The following is a 17,629-nucleotide window of genomic DNA, read 5'->3' on the forward strand; positions in this document are numbered from 1 at the left end:
TGAAACTACCATTTGAACTTGGTGGTTAGACCATTCACAATTTTTGTTTGTAGCCATTAAATTTCCTTCTGTGATGGTAAGTAGGAATCTCACTACAATTAGATTGCATAAACTGTGTTTATTTTTAGGTCACTGATGTACAGTGAAGCTAACCGGAGGGAGACGTTTACCTCATGGCCTCATGTGGGCTATAGGTGGGCACAGCCAGACCCCATGGCTCAAGCTGGATTTTATCATCAGGTAAAAAGAATACTGACTGACTGTTTCCTATGTTCGTGCAGTCAGAGGGAATACAAATTGTTAGAAATTAGCTGCTATTTAAGTTATTTAATACTTCTAACAAAGCATTTTCTTTCTGATTCAGTGAATGTTACTGTTTTTTTAAATCACCAGATCATATTCTCATTTGCTCTTTGAAAAGTGTAGCCGGACCTGTGTTGGTTTTTAGTTGTGACTTTTCTTTTGTTACACAGTAGTAGATTCTTAGATAATTCAAGTAAAGGCCATGCACAGCATTTGTTTCTGAAATTTTAATTTTTGTTGGGATATAGGACTATTATATGCTAAATCAGGAGCCCTAGTGACACAGAGAGTTAAGTGCTTGGCTGTTAAGCAAACTCAGAGAGCTGCTTTGTGGGAGAAGGATGGTCTGGACAGTCTGAGCCTTTCAGCGTTCAGATGATGAATATGTCCTTACTATGCATGCCTTACAAGGTTGATCATGAAGTTGTCTGGAAAGAGGAGAAATGGACCAGAGAAAATGGCAGTAGTTTTGTGTATGAGAAGAGGAAGAGTTGCAGTAGGAGTAGCATGACACACAGAATTATGGAGAACCTCACTAACTTGAAGTGAGAGTGAGGAGATAGACAAGCCGAACAATACAGTGTTTAGTAGGAAACAACTAAGCAGGACAGGCGGACTTAACGCTGTTGAACCCCTGCTATGGAATGTAAGTAATCGATTAATACTTACCTTGTACCCAGCTGCTAATTGAGAGGCCAGTGGATTGAACACACCGGCAGCTCTGCAGGAGAAAAGATCTGGTAATCTACTCCTGTAATACCCTGTAAAGATCCCAGCCTCGGAAACCCCCTGGGGCAGTTCTTTCACATGCAGGGTCGCTGTGAGTTGGAATCCACACGATGGCACTGCAACCTATGTCAGTATACATCTAACGAGCTCCTTTAACTTTAGAATTAAGGTAGACTTGTCGAATATTACATCATATTAACGAGGTTCGCAAGATTCCTTTACACTTTGCAGTTTGGGGATTCAGGTTTCAATTATAATCTCGTTAGACTGTGCCACTTCATTTAATTAATTATATTATACTCTAGTAGTACAATTAGAAGATGCTAGTTTGGGATTGTATGTTATTATGTTAATTTAATGGTCATTTTGTGATTATATGCCATTTTTCAACTTAAGACTCCAGTTCATAAATGTGCATTTTCAATATCCTTTTGGAACCCAGTAATAAAGGGTAATATTTTCCCTCAGTATAGAAATTAAGAACTTCTTTAAAGAGAGTTTTGTTTAATATCTCTGCTGATTCAGCTTCTTGTCTCTTTTCTCTATACTTCACAGCCTGCATCATCTGGAGACGATCGAGCCATGTGTTTTACCTGTAGTGTATGTCTTGTTTGTTGGGAACCTACTGATGAGCCTTGGTGAGTTTTTAATTTTCTGGACATACCAGGCTAAGCTATGTCTGTAAGTGGTCTTCCACATTTTATTAGTCAGCTCTAGATTTAATACTAATCTTGTCACCTATGTTTACCTTTGCCATTGAAAAGGAGGTAGTGCAGAATGTCTGTACTCTTGTCACATCATTTGAAATATAGTGTCACTTAGGGTACCAACTTTCCAAAATCTGTACATGAGGAGCGAGGCGCCAAAGATGGAACCGGGCTCTGATTGAAAACCCAGAAGGCTATGTATGTTAAAATTAACTTTAGCACTGCTTAACGGCAGCAGTTTAATCTTTTTAGTTAAGGGCAGGTCAGTGGGATAGCCAAGCAGCAGGGCCTTGTGGTTTGTATTTCTAATTTTGCTGTAATCTTAAGGGTCTTTGAATTTTACTGTGAAATTTTAGAACTCAGATATTAAGAGGTAATCTATTAAAATATCATTTATATAAATAATTACTATGAGACCTTGTTAATAATAAAAACAATAGTAAATATTTATATAACATTTCATACCAGATACCATATAGTTTAATTCTCACATCAATCCTATAAGAATTATGCTGTTATCATCTTTATTTATTAGAAAGAAGTTGAGGAAATTCTTCCATTTAAACCTTACATCATGTACCCTATGAGAGGAGTTATGAATCCAGTTGTAGGATGGAAAATAATAAGGTCATCACACACAGTGGCTAGTGAGTGATAGAGCCAGGATTTGAATCCTCGCAGTGCCACTTCAGGATTTGTGCTCTCAACCTCTCTGCTATGGTGAATCCATTCTAATCTTTCATTAGAATTTCCACCACTCCACACTGCTTTTTTCACCGTCTCATTTATATGATTATATTAATACTTTTCCCCTGGACAACAGAAAAGTGAGTGGATCAGTGTAAGACATCAAAAATTATCAAGGGTTCATGAGGGAGTGAAGGAGGGTAATAAAATGAGCTGAAACCAAGGGCTCAAGTAGAAAATGTTTTGAAAATAATGATGGCAACAAATGTGCTAATGTGCTCGACACAATGGGTGGATGTGTATGGATTGTGATAGGAGCTCTACGAGCCCCCAATAAAGTGATTTAAAAAAAAGAAAGTCAGGATAACAAACAAAAAATTACTTTTCCTCAGTACTTGGAAATGATGGAAAAGACAGATTAAGTCGCCTTAGTTTTTTATAGATTTATAGACATTTTTGCTATTGGAGATAGCAGTAAAAAATTAGTTTTTATAAAATTTTCTTTGAAGATATGATGCCTATTTTAGTGTGAAAATGCAATGTTCATCAGCTGATATGAATGAATTGTTGAAGCTTATTTAGTGTACATTAAAAAAAGACAACTTGGTTTTCCTCCAGGGTTTATAATCATTGCTCTTTATGCATAGGGAAAGGAGACTTGGTGCCAGGTGCTGGCGATCAACATTAGGCATAATGCAGTTCTAAGGCCCTGGGTTGCATGTAGTAAAAAATAATGTATTAAAAATTCAAATAGAGTTAGATGTGAACAATATCCAGTTCAGGACAAGATTTTCTGTTTGAAATTCTGTGTTTCATTATAGAACCTGTCTTTCTCTATATGCCTATCATTTTATTTTATACTTTGTGGTTTCTTAGTCCCTGGAAAGTTAATTAACCCACACTCGAAAAACTGTATCTTCTGTAATAATTCTATAATATTATTGAAGATCCAAATAGTTGGTCCTACAATCATAGATTGCACTTTCATTCAAAAATGGTTTTCTGTGAGAGAATTGCTTTAAATGTCCAACTTGGACTGTTGTTCCCCTGCCACGATGAGGCATTCAGAAATCCCCTTTGGTCCCTACCCTCCAATTCTCAAGTAGTGAGTGAGGCCTTTGGAGGACGAGGGACCGTGCTCCAGATGGACAGGAAAGGCTCAGGAGCTAATGTGCATCTTTTTCCTCTGTGAGGCCGCAAAGAATGAAGACTGAAGATAGCCTTGACGCTTACTTACTTACCTGGTGTGATTTAAAAACCAACAGCAATAACTTTGTATTATAAATTAGGTGAAGGTTTACAGAGCATTGGACAGTTCATTCACATTTTGTTTCAACTCGTCCATTGCGATTACCTCAATGTGCCATCATTTATCATACCACATCCATGTGTTTTCTGTTCCCTTTCCTCTCTAAAACTCCGAACTTTGCTTTTGGGTAAATGCTGCTCTAATTAATCTTAAGTGGTTGATTATTCTAACAAGGGGTAAGTTGCAATCCACCCTAATCTTTTTACAACTGTTTGGCGTGGTAGGGTGGGGGGGATTGCATTGTGTTAGGTCAGGTCATGAGGGGTTGCTAGGTGTTACTGAGAAAAGCCACTGAGAAAAGGTAGATCAAATAGTTTTGTTTTTTATAAGGTTTATAGATATCATTGCTTTTGTGTCATTCTGGCCCAGCCAAGTTGACACACAACCCCTATCACTTCAGTAAGCATGTATTTGAATTAAGTAGTGTATAAGTTGAACTTTACCTTTCTAAGGTAATTTAAAAAGAAATTTTTTGGGGGGGTGGGGAGTAAAATAAGAAATTTTGTTTAGAAGTTATTTGCACAGTGAATGAATGAATATATTATGTTTCTATGTTAATATACAAACACTGTAAATAATTGTGTTATATGAGTGACATTATTGAGTTTCTACTATATGTAGTTTGGGGCCACGGATATATGTGAGGAATTTTAAAGTGAAACAATATAGTTATTCCTTCAAAGTTTTAAGAAAACAGTGTGAAGAAAACGATTACCATGTTAGTATACTGTGATTTATACTGCAGCATTTCTTGTTCAGTTCAATATGAGACTGGGTTTTAGTCTTCACAATTAAAGTAATGAACAACTCCTGTGAAAGTGAGTGGGTGTCAGCATTAGAGTGGTCTTGAAAAAAAATGTGATTTTTGAACAACTGTCCTAAATAATCTTTAAATGCAAGTAATTCTTTTTTTAAAAGATGTTCAAGTTTTGTTTTATGTGTAGACTTTATTGTTTGATAATGTTTCTTTCCTTCACCTGTGTTAAGGTCTGAACATGAGAGACATTCACCTAACTGCCCCTTTGTGAAAGGCGAGCACACACAAAATGTGCCATTGTCAGTGACTCTCGCAACAAGTCCTGCACAGTTTCCTTGTACAGATGGAACTGACCGAATATCTTGCTTTGGGTCGGGGAGCTGCCCACATTTTCTCGCTGCTGCAACTAAAAGAGGAAAGATCTGCATATGGGATGTTTCCAAACTCATGAAGGTATGTCTTAATTTTGAAACAACAGAGCATAGTTCGAAAAAAATGACTGCTAAACTTTGGTTTTATTCTTCATTTGTGTAGGTGCACTTAAAGTTTGAAATAAATGCATATGATCCTGTAATCGTGCAACAACTTATCTTAACGGGAGAGCCAACCTCAGGAGTTGATTCAAGGAGACCAACTTTGGCGTGGCTGGAAGATTCCTCTAGTTGCTCAGATATACCAAAATTAGAAGGAGATAGGTACGTGAATTGATTTTAGTGTTATTTATAGAAGTTATTACCTTTTCCGTATTTTTTGTTTTCATAGTTCAATGAGGGTGGCAGAAGGTTGATTAGGTTATCAGCGAAGAAATGCTTGGTTAGAAATCTGAAGGAGCTTGTGTGATTCTTGAGGGAAAAGATTTATTTAGAAATGTTAAAGCTGTAAAATACGCTCTATTTTTTCATCTTAAAACCCTGAAAACCCACCCAAACTCACTACCATCTGGTCGACAAGATGTATATTTATCTCACATCTTATAGGATAGGGTAGAACTGCCTCTGTGGGTTTCTGAGGCTGTGAATCTTTATGGGAACGGAAAGCCTTGCCCTTCTTCCCATGGAGTAGCTAGTGGTGTTGAACTGCTGACTTACTTAGTGGTTACCAGCCAAGTGCATAGCCCAGTGTGCCACCAGGACTCCCAGGTGCTTCATCTCAGTCAGTGCCAGTGTACCGTGATCATCTGAAAGTGAAGTTTAAATGATGAAATCATTGGGTTGATTTATAATTTCTCCTCCTCCTAATTTTTATTTTTGTATTTTTGAGCAGAAAGAGTAAGTTTACTGAAAGGGGATACTTTGGAAAAGGAATTCAAAGGGCCTTTAGGTATTCTAAAAGACCTACTGTTTCTTTTAATAGAGCTTTACAAAGCTATTCATCCGAAAGATTTTCTATTTATAGAAAATAAATTTTCCAAATGAACAAAAGAAAAGAAATTTTCATTAATATCTCCCGTTCTGGAAGTGGTAATGAATAGTGAAAAGTGGTAATGATTAGGTAAGAAAACTTGGTTATTTAAAATATGTTAATCAGTAGTCAGTCATGAATTGAAGCATAATTGTTATTGCCATAGAAATGTTTTGGTAAAATTACCATTCTGCATTCCCTTAACATTTAGTGTTTCTGCCAGGTTCTTGATGTCTATGGCTACATGTGAGTTCCCTGAGTTGGTATATAATCTGAGTCACCTACTCCTTACCGACTAAGGAGTCTTGCAATTGTGATTCCGTAGAAACTCTGGTTATGGACCTGTGCCACCAGACAATATTTGTGAAATTTCCAAGGAGGCAGTTTGCCACTCAGCAACAGCAGCAGCTACAGCTTTTAAGATTCGGAAGTTATCAGTGTGAAAGGAAGCCTATTTATCTATGATTAGATGTCCTGATATACTGGATATGTACTTTTTAACTTACAGGGGCACCTTATGTTAACACTACAGTCATTGATTTATCAGCTGACCACTAGTTACGTTCATTAAAAATAAATACAATATTTCATTCATAGAATTTTATTGATGAGATATTCATATAAGTTGGGAAGCCTCCCTCTTGGTAATAATGATTTGTGGAAACCAGGAGTAGAGAAGCCAGTGTCTAAAACAGATTGTATTAGTGCCTCATGTTTAATGATTATGACTAATGAAGCAAATGGCCCCCTTATCTCTGTTTTTAAATACATTTGACAATAGGACTAAAAACTGTTAGGCATGCTTGGTTTTTATTTTTTATTTTGGGGAGTTTTCTCAGAAAATTTGTAAGAGATGATGAGATTTTCTTGGAAGTTGTTGATTGCAGGATAAAAAGAATCCAGATACATTTTTAAGATATATAAACATAGCCACTTAAAAGTACATGTCTATCCAGTGTTGATGGTGAATAAAATGTTATATTTAGATGGGTAAAAGAGATGAAGTTTTCTGCGTGCCTGCATTTTTATAGAGTTTTTCCATCTTTTCACGGTAGTACCAAGAAGAATGTCAAATAAGTCATCTAGAAAAATGGCTCTCAAACTGGGCTTGCTGGAGGGAGGGGAAGATAAAGAGATGGAACCTCTAGGACAGTGGTTCTCAACCGCCCTAATGCCTCTACCCTTTAATACAGTTCTTCATGTGTGGTAGTCCCCAACCATAGGAAATAGGTGTTTTCTAATGGTCTTAGGCAACCCCGGAGAAAGAGTCATTCGACCCCCAAAGGGGTGGAGACCCTCAGGTTGAGAACTGCTGCTCTGGTACCCTTCTTCCTCTCCGACTGCCCCAGGGCTTTGCAGGAGTCCTACAGGATTAGTAGTGAATATAATGAACCAGATTACTACTGATTGTCTCCCTCAAAATACAGTATATTTCATTTTGAAATACAGTCTGTGAATTTCATCAGTTTGAAGAATACTCTCTTGATTAGAGAAATGCAAGCTTACCCCAGAAGTTTGAAGGAGCCAGCCGTATATGTAGCAGGGACCTTTATCAATCATCAGTAGAATCTCAGTGAGGACTTTCCCCCCCAAACACGCTAAATGTTGCTTTGGCATGTAGCGTCTCAAGAATTAAATAGTACAGTAAAACAGCAGTATTATTACAATTTATTCTTTCAAATAGGGGAGAAATATCTTTCTGAAAATCACATTTTATCTTTTTGTAACTGGTTTTTCCAATTAAAAAACCTCCCATAGATATACTGGCTAGTGGATACAAAACTCAAAACCAAGTTCACTGTTGTGGAGTCAACTCTTACTCATGGTGACCCAATACATCAAGATAGAACTGCTTCTATGAGTTCCCAAGACCGTGGCTCTTTATGGGAGTAGAAAGCCTCATCATTCTCTGGAGTTCAGATAAACTCAAACATTGCTGCTACAATCTGTGACTGTCTTTTTTCTTGTCTGTTAGCAGTGAAGCGATTGAGGATAAACGTGGATGCAGAGAGCTATTTCTAGGCTACTTGCATGAAACGCATAGGAGGGTCTGTTGTGTTGACTGACTTCTCAATTGTAACAATTTCCTGTAGGTTGAGGTTTTTAACAGCCCTTTAGCAAAACTGACATACTTATCTGTATGAATACACATACCTGTCTGCATACATATGATTCAAGTTCAGTAGCATAATAGTTCATTAAATTTTAGACTTGAAAACTTATGCTTGCTTTTATTAGCAGTTGCGTTCTTTCTCTCTTCTTTCCCTTTCTTTTCCTCCCTCCCTTCCTTCCCAAACTATCCCTGGTTAAATGTTATAGTCTTTTAGCTCCACAGAAATGTGATTATACATTTTAATAGGTTTCCCACACAACATTCTTCTAGTTCAAGCGGTTCTCAACCTGTGGGTCGCGGCCCCTTTGCGGGGTTGGGGGGGGGGTGTTGAACCACCCTTTCACAGGGGCCGCCCGATACGTAACAGTAGCAAAATGACAGTTATGAAGTATTACTGAAAGTAATTTTATGGTTGGGGGCTCACCACAACATGAGGAACTGTATTTCAGGGTCACTGCATTAGGAAGATTGAGAACCACTGCCCTAGTTCTTTATGGCCTCCCCTCCCCGCCTGCACTACCCCAGTCACGACCCTAGTTCTACTTTACAAGTCAGGCTAGAGCAGAGCATGTACACTGGAATGAATAAGAGCTCTCGACACAGGACAGATCAACCCCTCAGGAACACTAATGGGAATAGTGATAACCAGGAGTTTAGGGGAGAGGGAAAGAAAGGGGGACCAGTTGCAATGATAGGCATATAACTCCCTAGGGGGGCGAACAACAGAAATGTGGGTAAGGGGAAACAGCAGATGGTGTAAGATGTAAAAATAATAATACTCTATAACTTGTCAAGAATTCACGGTGGTGGGTGGTTTGTGGGGAGAGGGGAAAAAGAGCTGATACCAAGGGCTCAAGTAGAAAATGGTTTGAAAATGATGTCAACATATACACAAATGTGACTGGTTACAATTAATGTATGGATTGTTAAAAGAGCTGTAAGAGCGCCCAATAAAATGATTTTTTTAAACAAAGGTTTCCGTACCTTAATTTGAAGGAGACATTTGTTAATGATTTAAAGTAAGTATCAGCATTGTTAATCATGGTGACCCTGAATTAGTAATTATCCATCTTTTATTGTGTAACTAGTTTTAGTACTTTGCATGATATTGCAGAAAGCAGTGCTTATTGTAACATGGTCTTATTTTCTTTACTCTCTGGCATTTGTTCTTTAATTCACATTATTTGTTACTTTGTCTTTTGATTTTAGTGATGACTTACTGGAGGATTCAGACAGCGAAGAGCATTCCAGATCTGATTCTGTGACAGGTATGTAAGCAAATGTTAGATAATATACTTTAAATCATTGGATTTGCACAATTTTAGATAAAAAATCAGCTTTTGGGGGGATGATTTGTGTAATCAATAAAGACCCTGTTTGCTATAAACTGCTATTACACTTGTCTTCTGCTAAGCAGGAACTTGGAAGTTTGAGTCTACTCAGGGGCTCTTTGGTACAAAGACCTGGTGGTTTACTTCGGAAACACTTCACCTTTGAAAACCGGATGGAGCACAATTTGAAGTCCATGTGATGGCAACTGGTTTTGGCTCCTTACTCAGTATTAAACCATTACTTCATGTGAAACAAATGCTAAATCTCTTAGGGAATGTAAATCCTAAATTTTCACTCACAGCGACTGAAAAGTTACTTATTATGAATCAGAAGTCTTGGATTAGTTGTATGTATATGATGTTCCTTATATGCAAATCCCTTGATTTGTAAACAAGTGAGCTATACTAAATTTTTGTCACAGTTATCAGGAAATTGACATTAAAGTCTTTAAAATATGCCTAGTTTATTTGCATAATGTATTTTGTTAAATGAAAGCAATTTATTTTAAGGCTCTTTATTTTCAAAAGAGAACAAGTGAGTAGTCAATATATCTTAAAGTAGAAAATCATAGATGTTAAATATCAAGTAATTGCTTTCTTATTTGTTTATGAAGTATTAAGACAAAAGAGGTTGTGAGATGTTTCCGTTAGTTTATAGGCAAAATTAATAATGCATCTCAAATAGTTTTACTAGGGCAGAATTAAAATTCTACCTTTGTCATTTTAAAAAATTTTTGGTTTCTTTGTAATATAAAACGTGACTTTTTTTTTTTAAGTAACTCATTGAGGCTCCCTCCTCTCAGTTAAATAGAATGTCATGTGTTAAAGAACAAGCATGAAGGGTCACGCTGTGTGTACCAGTGACCTGGCAGGAGGTCTTGATCAGCATTAGCCCAAGGCTGAATCTTGTGAGGTGGTGTCAGACCTCCTTCCTCAACCCGGTCTTCTTGTTGCAAGTATGGCTTTTATCTGAACCTCCCCGGTACTCTTTACTTCTCTGCTGCTGCAGCTACACAGAATGTACAGACCATCATCATGATTGTGGGATTTATTAAGGAAATAATAAGCTATAGTTCAGAATCGGGAGCAGCTTGGAAATAACAGGAAGGACTGAGAATATAGCTCTTTCATTAATATAAATGCTTGTAGCCATATTCATAGGCCCATGTTCATTGGCCTAGACCCTTGTTCAGGCTCCTATTACAGAGCTTTACAGCTTCTCTTACAAGTGGCTAGAGAACCACTCTGACAGTAAGCACTTAGCTCTCTAACTCCATGATTGGCAAGCCCACTGTAGCTGCTTGCTGGTCCCATGCCTCTGCTGCCTTATGCTTGCTTCAGTGTTACAGCTTTCTTTGTTTCCTTGGTTTAAGTGGCTTTCAGCTCGGAGACCCAGAGTCCAAAGGTTAGGATTTCTTAGCAGTGCTTGGTGGTAGTGAGGTTGGCCCTCTAACCACTGAGTTTGACTCCTTTAATAGCTTGTAGATGGTAAAACTGACCAATACCTGCCCCATAAAGGTTCTGTGAAGCTTATTTGCATTATTTCATCCTTGGGGTCCATGTATCTCATTTTCATTAGCAAAACTGTCTAATCCCTAGGTGGCTACAGCCACCTTATTTGCTTGGTTCCACTCATTTATTTCATGAAAGTTACACAATCATGGGTATAAGGGCCATATTAAAGTAATTCTTGGCACTGTACCTGGTTATATATCACTGCTGAGTAATGTAGAGTAGTTCAGTGCTCTCTCTAAGGTCTAAAGTTTGCAGTAGTTTTTAAAAGCCAAGTAAAACAATAGGGAAATGCTTTGAGTATTCAACAAACATGAACAATTAATTGCATTTGTTTCATTATTTCGATGTTTCTCACTTTATTCTCCCTCCCCCCACAAAAAAGAAAAAAGGTTAGTGTTGCATATTCGTAATTTTATAAAGAATAATAAATTAATCCCTAGGCTCTTCGTTAGAGTTTGAACTTTTCTACTAAATAACTCCATCATCACATCACTAAACTCTTTGGGCATCAGCCTAGCCTTTCTTCACTGAATAACTATAGCTTTCTTTTACTTGTACCTAAGAATTTCAGTAAATATTTTTTATAGTTGTAATAAATGTCCTTGCTTTATTTTCTTAACCCTTTTAACTTTTCTCTTTCTCATGTGCTGCTTTGATTTTTTATACTTTAGCTCTTGTGGTTCTATTTACTTCCTAGTATCTAGAAAATTTCCCTATTTTTTTACAGCCACTATATATGAAGGAGAAAGACAGGGCTTTCTACTCTGATAAAAGAGTTACATTCTTGGAAAACTTACAGGAGCAGTTTTGTCATGTCTTTTAGAGTCACTATAAATCAGAATCCACTAGATAGCAGTTTTTTGGTTTTTTTAAAAATCTGTATGTAGTACCTTACTGAGAGAGTTGGGGAGTGTTGTAGTTATAATGACAAAAATATTTCTAGGTCAAAATTTTAATAGCCTCATTTGAGGATTTGTAGGTAGCTCATTCATTTATAGTAAAATACGTATCTTCTAAACTAACTATAAGATTGTGAGTTTCTGGAGGTTTGTGAAGTAGCATATGCATATCTGATATTAGTGGGAATATATATTCTCTTGAAGTATCTTAGCAACTTCAGGTGCTATTTCAAAACTGTTAGCAACTTTGGGTGATCCACAAAGTTGAATAATGTCCCCAAAATTATAGAATACCTTTTTTAGCTTCAAAAATTTGAATCAAGACTTAAGATTTTTTAATCTGTTTTTCAGTTGAATGATAGGACTTTTGAAAGTCTAGGTGATAACAGGAAGAAGTCTTTGAATTTTGGATTGGACACAAGTCAGAATTGAGACATTGCTTCTTAGAAGAGATGGGAAGAATGTTAGGTAGACGATTGAACAGGATCTGGACTGAAATTTGATAGGGTTCAGAAAAATGCCTACATAAAATCTCATTGCTCAGGAAGGCTGGCTGGCAGAAGCTCTGGAATTGATACCACCTAAGCAAGCAGAACCCAAAGTTTCCGCAAATGATTATCTATTGAATAGACTATAGGATGTTGGTAGATATGCTGTGTATAATGTTATTTTGTGGTCGACTGGGCTTGAGACAGAGATAATTAAAGACAACGTATTTCCTTACTGTGAGATTTTACCAAAAAGTCATCACTATATGCTTTGCTGAACTTCCAAAGTAGACTACTAGGAGTCTTCACAAAGTTATTGGAAAATATATTGTGAAAAAACCTGTTCATGAATTTTTGCATCCAAACAAACTGACTAGTTGTTGCAAAATGTCTTTAAACAAGATTTAGTGTGAGGCATTAGGATAAAACATTAGTTTAGCTCTTTGAGCTTACACAGTGGCCTACTATGGCCAAGGCCTTAGACAGTACAGAAAGTGATAGTGCAACCCATCAACCTCATTTTCAGATACTTGCAAAACAGATCCTGGATTCAGGTGTGGCTCTATGAGCAAGTGACTATGGGGACAGAGGGCTGCGTCAGAGGCTCTGATGAGCACATGATCCTCGTATCAGATGATGCAGAGGAGGTTCATTCCAAAGTCATGAAAACAACTGGGACCGATCACGCTGAAAGGAGACGACACTACTCTGTAACAAAGTGTGTCCACCTAGAACTGATCGTTGAAGTGAGAAGCTGAGGGCAAGAGCTCCTCCACTCCCCCCCTTTTAAGTGTTATTTGTTGGGAATATAGTTCTAAAACTTGCGCTCATATTATTTTCATTGCCCTTATGTTCTTACTCACCCACAATAAATGGCCTCTGTGGGATTGTTTTTATTAAAACAGACAAACAGACAAACAAAAAACATTAGCGAGCTCCAACAGAGAAACATTCTGCAAAAATTGAAGCAAGAACAAACGTCAAATTTATGGTGAAGCCTGATTGGAAGGATGGTGAAATCATTGTTGTTTTAGAAACATTTATGGGACAATGCCACAAAGAAATCCACAATCACAAATGGAATCTAGTTTCAGAAGGAATGAGACTGTTGAGAATGAAGTCTATCATGACCCTCAGTTCTGTAGGGAAGCACTAGATAATTGATGCCATCACTTAGAAAAGTTTCTTGAACTTGATGGAGCTTATGTTGAAAATATAGGGGTTTTGGGGTCTGATTTATTTTTTATTCATTTTATTGGGGGTTCATACAACTCTTATCACAATCCATACATAGATCAATTGTATGTAGCACATTTGTACATTCGTTACCCTCATCATTCTCAAAACATTTGCTCTCCATGTAAGCCCCTGGCATTAGCTCCTCATTTTCCCCCTCCCTCCCCACCCCCTCCTCCCTCATGAACCCTTGATAATGTATAGATGATTATTTTGTCATATCTTACACTGTCCGATGTCTCCCTTCACCCACTTACCTGTTGTCCCATCGCTCAGGGAGGAGGTTATATGTAGATCCCTGTAATTGGTTCCTGTTTTCTACCCCACCCTCCCTCCACCCTCCCAGTATCACCAATCTCACCACTGGTCCTGAAGGGATCATCCGCCCTGGATTCCCTGTGTTTCCGGTTCCTATCTCTACCAGTGTACATCCTCGGGTATAGGCAGATTTGTAAGGTAGAATTGGAATCATGATAGTGGGGAAGCATTCAGGAACTAGAGGAAAATTGTATATTTCATCGTTGCTACACTGCACCCTGACTGGTTTGTCTCCTTCCCCCGACCATTCCATAAGGGGATGTCCAATTGCCACAGATGGACTTTGGATCTCCACCCTGCACTCCCCCTCATTCTCAATGATACGATTTTTTGTTGAAAATATAGTTTATAGTTTTGATATTTATCATTTGATTCCTATTTCTCCGAACTTTTGAAACTGTCTTGCATATGTTGGGAGTTCTGGTGGCATAGTGGGTTATACTTTGGGCTGCTAACTGCAAGGCCAGCCATTTGAGCCCACCAGCCCATGGATGGCAGAAAGATGAGACTGTCTGCTCCCTTAATGGTTACAGTCTAGGAAACCCCAGGGGGGAGTTCTTCCTTGTCCTGCAGGATTGATAGGAGTTGCAGTTGTCTTGGTGGCAATCACTTTTTTTTGGTTATTGAGTTCTGTTTTCTTGGATGTTGATTAAATGCTAATTTTTAAAAGCTCAGTAATAAGTGAGTTGCTGTAGTTTCTTCTGTAAAGAACCGTCTTATTCCAAATGCCATTTATTTTGACTTGTGTGAAATATGTGTTAAAAGTACATGTAAAATTTTAATCTTAATATGCGTGTAGGCTAATAGCTTTTTCTGGGCAATTTGCAAATGTGTTTTTAAAATCATTTAACTAGGTTTGTCATTTGAGGTTGGTAAACAGATGAACATCCTGAGACTTTATTGTAGTGTAGTACATATTATGAAAGGATTTCCCTGTCATCCTTCAATTTCCTATGTAAATTTGTAGAGAAAATATACAGAAATATATGAGTTAAAAGAGCTCTCTGTAGTCCCATGATATAGCCAAACAAGAATTTACAGAAATGAAAAGCTTCATTAATATAAAATGCTGACTTTGATCCTTTAATTTTCTTCTGCTTCGCTAGAATAGTTTCAGTTTTAGAAGATCGTAGTAACTCTATGTGAAAGGAGATTACCCCTAAAATATGGTAGATTCTAGGTAAAACCCAATGAGCATGCTGAAGAGATCATGAGTAAATATTTATCAAAATGGAATAAGTACATCTTTCGGTACACTATATGTAATTTGATGTACCATGCGTCTCTGTTGTCCTCTACTTGGATAGCTACCAAGTCTTAGATTACTTATTACTTATTTCCTGTATTTGTCCATGTTTTTCTCTAAATTTTAAAGGTGTTTTAATTATTTTCTTAAAATAACAAGTGATCTTCACATAATTGTTGCTATTAATGGTGTTCCTCTTGAGTGATAGTGGTTTGGGCTAGTGCGGAAACCCCATTGATTGAAAGAGGACGCAGTGCTGTCAAGAGAGTCTCCGTGTTGTGTAGGGTTCTCTGTGGACGGAGGTCAGTGTTGAAAGGGTTGAGCCTGAAAGGTGTCTTTTTGCAGTACATTTGACCAGTGAGTCAGCAGCAGGAATGTTGCTACAAATGAACCAAAAATTTAGAATATTAAGCAAGAGATTTATACATCCTGTTAAACTTGCAAAATTTGGAAGCTCATTATTTCTTCTTAAGCCCATATTAGAATTAAATTACATATGATGACAAATTAACTGCTAGACATAGTGAGGTGGCAGGGGGATATTGGTGCTATGACTCCTAAGTGAATGAAGACAGGAAATGGAAAGTTTTTCATGGATAATCTGGAAGGTGCATATTTGACTTCAACCTATATGATATTGAGTGTCTTTATGATTTGGAAAGGAGTCCTGGGGGTGTTGTGGGTTCGCCATTAGGGCAGAACAAGGGTTTTGATGGGTACTTACAATGCCGAATCTAACGAACGTTGTTCTTTTTCAAAGGGCATACATCCCAGAAAGAAGCCATGGAAGTGAGTCTTGAGATAACAGCACTGAGCATTCTCCAGCAGCCAGAAAAACTTCAGTGGGAGATTGTTGCAAATGTACTTGAAGATACTGTTAAGGATCTTGAAGAACTTGGGGCGAATCCCTGCTTAACAAACTGTAAGAGTGAAAAGGCCAAGGAAAAGCACCAGGAACAACACAACATTCCTTTCCCATGTTTATTAGCCGGAGGTTTATTAACATATAAATCTCCTGCTACCTCTCCCATTAGTAGTAATTCTCACAGGTCACTGGATGGTTTAAGCAGAACTCAGGGTGAAAATACATCTGAACCAGGGTCCACTGACAATGAATCCTGTACAAATTCAGAGCTAAATTCTCCCCTGGTAAGGAGGACTGTACCCATTTTGCTGCTCTATAGCATCAAGGAATCTGACGAGAAAGCAGGGAAAATCTTTTCACAGATGAGCAATATTACGAGTAAAAGTTTGCACGACGATGGCTTCACAGTGCCACAGATTATTGGAATGGAGCTGGATAGTCAGGAGCAGTTACTGTTGCAGGACCCTCCTGTAACCTACATCCAGCAATTTGCAGATGCAGCAGCTAGCCTGACCTCTCCAGATTCGGACAAGTGGAGCGCTGTGTTTCCCAAGCCTGGGACTCTGGTTCAGTGCTTGAGGCTGCCAAAGTTTGCAGAGGAGGAGAACCTTTGCATAGACTCAATAACTCCTTGTGCTGATGGAATTCATTTGTTGGTAGGACTGCGGACATGCCCCGTTGAATCCATGAGTGCAATAAATCAAGTAGAGGCCTTGAATAACTTAAATAAACTAAACTCTGCTCTATGTAGTAGACAGAAATGTGATCTGGAATCAAATCTTGCTGTAGTGAATGGTGCAAATATTAGTGTAATCCAACATGAATCACCAGCAGATGCACAGACTCCTTTGCTAATTCACCACGAGCAGAAGAATGTTAGTGGTGGATATTTAGTACTTTATAAAATGAATTATGCCACTCGGATAGTGACTTTAGAAGAGGAGCCAATAAAAATCCAGCATATCAAAGATCCCCAGGATACAATTACCTCGCTCATTCTGCTTCCACCCGATATCTTGGATAATCGAGAGGATGACTGTGAGGAACCTGTTGAAGAAGTGCAGTTAACCTCAAAGAATGGTATTGAGAGAGAGAAAAAGTCTGATGCTTCAACCCTTGGACACCTGGTAATAACCACTCAGGGAGGATATGTAAAAATACTAGATCTTTCAAACTTTGAAATTTTGGCCAAAGTGGAACCTCCTAAAAAGGAGGGCACTGAGGAACAGGACATGTTTGTTTCTGTCATATACTGCTCGGGCACAGACAGACTGTGCGCATGCACCAAAGGTAAGCTACTGGATCTGAGTCTTTCACAAATCTTAAAGCAGATGATGAAAGTGACAGATAAGACACTCATTTATGGGTATACCATAGTATGAATTTTAGATCTGTATAGATGGAGTGAATTGGTTTTTCTATAATTTTTGTAATGTTTTTACTGCTTCTTTAAAACTATTTTTCCTACCGCCCCAGGTAAAGATTTAATTGTAAATATGTTTCTCAGAAAGTATTTTCTCTGCTTTTCATCTCAAGAAAATACAGGTTTCCCTTGGGTTTTGTAAGCCAAAAAATTGAAAGTGCATTTCCCATTAATTTATATGGTTTCATGTATATTTATTAATCATTTTATTGGGAGGGGGCTCTTAAAAATCTTAAAAACAATCATTCAATTTTATTTAGCACACTTTTATGTATATTGTCGTCAACATTTTCCCAGGACAT

The 17,629-nt window shown here is 37.8% G+C and overlaps 1 protein-coding gene across 12 annotated transcripts in view; it reads left to right on the forward strand.

The window, feature by feature from the left end:
* BIRC6 (baculoviral IAP repeat containing 6) overlaps positions 1-17,629 on the forward strand; it is a 224,499-nt gene that overhangs the window by 37,070 nt on the left and 169,800 nt on the right. For all 12 annotated transcript variants that reach the window (XR_012780680.1, XM_075536115.1, XM_075536120.1 and 9 more), the window contains exons 5-10: positions 129-240; positions 1,588-1,670; positions 4,723-4,945; positions 5,027-5,187; positions 9,216-9,274; positions 15,800-17,194. Coding sequence is in view for 11 of the 12 variants with exons in the window: in XM_075536115.1 (XP_075392230.1) it covers positions 129-240; positions 1,588-1,670; positions 4,723-4,945; positions 5,027-5,187; positions 9,216-9,274; positions 15,800-17,194 (2,033 nt within the window). In the remaining variant the exon portion in view is untranslated. The remainder of the gene's footprint in view (positions 1-128; positions 241-1,587; positions 1,671-4,722; positions 4,946-5,026; positions 5,188-9,215; positions 9,275-15,799; positions 17,195-17,629) is intronic.

This window comes from Tenrec ecaudatus, chromosome 17 (genome assembly GCF_050624435.1).
Source record: "Tenrec ecaudatus isolate mTenEca1 chromosome 17, mTenEca1.hap1, whole genome shotgun sequence".
NCBI classification, from domain to species: domain Eukaryota; kingdom Metazoa; phylum Chordata; class Mammalia; order Afrosoricida; family Tenrecidae; genus Tenrec; species Tenrec ecaudatus.